The sequence below is a fragment of the Montipora capricornis genome, chromosome 11 (assembly GCF_036669925.1).
Source record: "Montipora capricornis isolate CH-2021 chromosome 11, ASM3666992v2, whole genome shotgun sequence".
Classification (NCBI taxonomy): domain Eukaryota; kingdom Metazoa; phylum Cnidaria; class Anthozoa; order Scleractinia; family Acroporidae; genus Montipora; species Montipora capricornis.
The window spans coordinates 11,761,059-11,766,058 of NC_090893.1; the positions used below are offsets into that span (position 1 = coordinate 11,761,059).

Sequence of the window (5,000 nt, forward strand, 5' to 3'; positions counted from 1 at the left end):
TGGCTGGCAAAAATACAGGTGTTTCGATGAGCTGGCTGGGAAATTTTGTTATTGATGGAGGTTTTGCCTGGGAATTACTGACTTTTTCTAGCATTTCAACCCGAGCTGGCTGTAGAAACTCTGAAGACTGAGGACGACTAAAAAAAAAAAACAAAAAAGAACCCGTTTCCTCTCCCAGAGAGTAGTCACAAACATACGACGGTTGGTCAGAGTGATTGCGCATGCGGAAAAAACCTGTTTTGTCCCGATTTTGTCGTTTTTGTTCGGTCGTTTTGGATCAAGGGATTTAAAAGCGCGCGGAATTCCTGGCTGGGAAATAAATTTGATCAGCTGGCTGGGAAACCAACCAATTTTATCTAGCTGGCTGGGAAATTTCTTGTGTGTCTTGCTGGGAAAAAGGAACAGATAATGTTTTCCCAGCAACACTGAAAAACACCTGAAAATGCCTTAATAACATTTATTTTCATTAACTGGGGTATAATAATATTCGTATAAACATAACAACTTTCTTTAATTTTCCAGACATGTTTCGACGGTACATCCGTCATCTTCAGTGTTACATATTTTGAAATCGCCGTTGAATTTAAAGCGCGCGCGATCTTACAAACTTCGTTACATTGCGTTGTCAATATTGCGTATTAAATCAAAACAGAACAAAACAAAAATTTAAATGAGTGACGCTTAGTTCCTTACAGGGAGAGAGTCAGGTTAATGTGTTTCACCTGCTGACTCTCTCCCTGTAAGGAACTAAGCGTCACTCATTTAAATTTTTGTTTTGTTCTGTTTTGATTTAATACGCAATATTGACAACGCAATGTAACGAAGTTTGTAAGATCGCGCGCGCTTTAAATTCAACGGCGATTTCAAAATATGTAACACTGAAGATGACGGATGTACCGTCGAAACATGTCTGGAAAATTAAAGAAAGTTGTTATGTTTATACGAATATCTATATTGTTGCTGCTATCTAGACCTTTTGGTATAATAATACATTTTACAACAAATTGGTCGTTGGGTGCCCCTGTTCTTCACACGATCTCGTTAAAAATTCTAGTTACCCGAACCGTAAAATGAAAGCTAAAATTTTAAAAGAGTGCTTATAGGCCTAACGACTGCTATCACAGCGTGCCGCGTACCTTGTAGACAGCACAAATAACATTGCTGCGCCATTTTGAAATCATTTGTTTATATAACGTTCTTCAGAGTCCACAGTTCCACAGTCTCTTGTCTGTGGAATTACTTAGGCTTTGACGCTTTAAGAACGAGGAATGTCACGGCGTACCGCGTACTGCGTAGCCAGCACATATAACATCGCTGCGCCATTTTGAAATTTAGTTCATTTGGAAATTAGTCCAAGTGGCGGGGTATTCTACAGTATTGTGCATTCCTATTTCTGAGTACCGCGTACCGCGTAGCCGGTTACGCGGAATAAGTTCGAGTGGCGGGGTATTCTGCAGTTAAGCCCAGAATAGAAAATATCCTGCAAAGGTTGGTCAAGACAACGTGAACATAGGCGTTGTTGCAATATTTCGGCTGGCCAACACCAGCCTTCTTCAGGTTTATTGAATGGATCAATGCTTGTTACAAGATCTTTATATTTACCGGAAATGACATAAAAAGGTTACGTGATGTGTTATAAAAACGGAAATGCATAAAAAAGAGGAGAGAATAATACATGATAACAAGATGAAAAAAACAAAAGAAAATTAAAAGGTAGCTAAACTAAATTACATTTCATCTCTTCTGTTAAGGCCTGCAGGCTCCAGTGTTTTTCCTCTGTGTATGAGGAATGCCTCACGAGCCTTTCTGATGGAGTCACGACTAGTGTGCAGTTGTTCGAGCGGTATAAGGATTATGTGATCCTCCGCGTGACCACTGGTCAGGAAGTGTCGTGAAACCGCAGTGGGGGTATAACTACAAAAGGGGTTTATAATAGGTCGCCTATGTCCATTAAAGCGGTCTTTAAGACGACGTTTGGTCTCTCCGATGTACTGAAGATTACATTTAGTGCACTGAATCATGTAAATTACATTAGAAGTTTCACAAGTAATATGTGATTTGATTTTAAAGGTTTGTCCAGTACTATAAAAAGTATATTGATTACGGACATACTATAGAGTGAATACAATATGATACGTTTTCCCACACCCCATTTCATTGTTAAAGCTGTATGTTCTGTTAGAGGTAATCAACCGACACTGAACAATTTAAAATACATGCAGTTGTAAACATTAATAAGTATACGGTACCCTCGTTAAACAACCTTTGCCGTGTTTCAGAGTTCAAGCAGCTTACGCTTTCTTATTGACATTGTCCGACTTAATTAACTCAACTTCCAGTCACACTTAATAGTTTCAATATTAAAGTTGTTTTTTTGTAGTTGCTCAAGTCTGGTAAAAACGGCGGCGATCTCCATTACATGTGCGAAAAACAACGTGGAATACGTTTATTCTGCTTGGTGCGGATACAAGTTAACCTTAGTTTTACTAACACAGCCCCAAGTTAAATAAAGGATATAATAGGGCGTGATATTTTTTCAGCGTTAAAAATCTACATAACGTCACAATTAAGTGAATTCCAAAGGCACTGTTTTCTATCAGATAAAAGATTTCTGTGTAGTTTGAGCAAGTGCTGTGGCAGGGTTGTATTCCACGGTAGTTTCTTTTAATGTCATGGTGTCTTCTGCCGGACACACATCGAAACCCAAAGGCGAGGTGAAAAGTGGTAACCCTGTCCTTGAGCTGAGGGGTGTACCACGACGATAAGACCTTGATTTCGACGCGTGCATCAGTTAAACCCGTTAATGCGCTTTAGTATAAATACACAGGTGATTTTACAAAATCGCGCCCTCTCATTGGCTCGCTATCTCGGATTATCAGCCGATAATCACCTCGACGGACAAAGTGGCTGCCAGTAGTCGTTTTGCCACTGTAAGTGAAGATGATTTCGCGTTGAAATGTTTTTTTTTTCTCTTTTTTGAAATAATCACCTGTGTATTTATACTAAAACAATTATTCGCCTCAGGCTCAGTGATTATCCGGTGAATATTCACCTCGACTTCGTCTCGGTGAATATTCCCCGATAATCACTTCGCCTTCGGCGAATAATTGTTAATTATCTGTCAGCTACACGTGGGCAGTGAGGAAGAAAAATATCGGTCCACACCATATGAGACAGATCCCTTTCTTTCTCGCATTGATTAGATATCGAGCGATATATATTTGACATCGTATTCGCTGTGCCTTGTATGAAATACGCAAACATGTTCTATGATTTGCACATGCGTACTTGCGCAAGAGTCATCCATCCTTGAGCTTGCTTAGACTAAGGCCAGGATTAAACAGAGTGTTTTGAAAAAACACCAAGAAAAAAACCAATATGCGACAAACATGACAGTTTGTGACGCGAAAGAAGATCTTGTTCATCGGAAAATCAGTTTGTTTTCGCCTATAGTATTCCTTTGCTTGACATTTTGCAGAGTTCTTTTTATATCCGTTGTCCTTGGTGCAATTAAGTAAAAATGATGACAGATAATCACCACGTCCATGGTAATACATGTCAGTGATGCAGACGATGGCAACATCCACTTAGGGTCCCACTATGCTTATCACGAAGACAATAATTCTTACCGAGACATTTTCACGGAAACTTGAAAACCCCTGACGAAGGTTTGTTTTGAATCCAGAATGGCGTTATGTGTCGTCGTCGTCGACGTCATCATCATCATTATAAATACAATATCGGAACCAGTTTTTTTTTCGATCAGATAGTTCTCATGGCTTCCTTTCGCCTAAGTTCCTTCAGTTACTAACATCTCTTTTGGATTGGGTTGAAATGAACTCGAGACGCAAGGGCGGTGAAGATTGCTGACCTTGATCTGATATCCGCCGATTTTTCTGAAACGTTAGCAGGTTTCGAAATTCGCGTTTGAAGGGGGGACTTAAAGCACCATAAATAAAAGGATTCAAAACACTGGTTGTCTGTAACAGGAAAGGTATCATCACAGCCAGTTCGTGTGGGACTTTTTCCATGAAAACTCTTATCACTAAAATGATGACAAACGTGGGAAGCCAACAAAGTGCGAAGGCAAGGACCAGAACGAACAGAACTTTAGACAGGTTGATTTCCTGTACACTAACTCCTCTTAAGGAAGAAAGAACGCCTGCGTTATGTTCACGGATCGTCTTAAAAACGTGATAGTAGGAGAAGCAAACCACAGAAAGACAGAACACCACGACGACGGACACAACTATAACCGTGAAAATTATCTCCGCAACTGGGTTGGCAAATTTGTAAGCACAAAGCGACAAAGCTGGATTGAAATTAAACTCCCCCACACCAATAAATGTAGGATACAGGACAAAGGAAGCGATCAGAAGCCACAGGACACCCAACATAATAAGAGATCGCTTCCCACCAAAAATCCTCTGATAGTGTTTCGGCTTTACAACGCGCAAGTACCTGAAAGCAAAAAAAATCAATCACTGTTAATTCACCTTGGTATGTTGACTATCTGGGAACTAAAAAAAGCTGCTTTACCTGTTAATAGCAGTTAATGTCATCGTCGTCATAGAGACATAAGCCAGGAAGTGTACCAAGAAACCACTCAAGCGACACAAGTGAAGACTTAATACCATCTTCCCGGATACCACGGTGCTAGCAAACAGAGTTCCTGGTATACACGCATTCAATATATCTGTGATCGCTAGAGCCGCGATATAGATGTTGGCAGAATTTCGCAGGCGAGGATTTCGATAAAGAGCAACAAAAATGAAAACATTACCAATGACAGTGAGAATAACGAGAGCTATTGAAGCCACAGATTCAAAAATCATTAACCCTGTGCTTCTTGGAGGAAGAAGAACTTTAGACATTGTCCACTTCTTGGTTCCCGCACATAAGCAAATTTGTCGAAATGAGTATATATTACTCAGTTATTAACCATGCTAATTACTGAGGACAGGAAACCGTCTTTTCGGCAAGCCGTGTCTCAAATCAGT

At 40.1% G+C, this 5,000-nt stretch overlaps 1 protein-coding gene across 1 annotated transcript in view; it reads right to left on the reverse strand.

The window, feature by feature from the left end:
* Positions 1-2,959: 2,959 nt before the first annotated feature.
* Positions 2,960-5,000, reverse strand: part of LOC138023949 (melatonin receptor type 1B-B-like) — a 2,171-nt gene continuing 130 nt past the window's right edge. The window contains exons 1-2 of the mRNA XM_068871031.1: positions 4,540-5,000; positions 2,960-4,461 (exon numbers count right to left, since the gene is read on the reverse strand). The exon at positions 4,540-5,000 is cut by the window's right edge and continues 130 nt beyond it. Coding sequence (XP_068727132.1) covers positions 3,801-4,461; positions 4,540-4,874 — 996 coding nt within the window. The 5' untranslated portion in view covers positions 4,875-5,000 and the 3' untranslated portion in view covers positions 2,960-3,800. The remainder of the gene's footprint in view (positions 4,462-4,539) is intronic.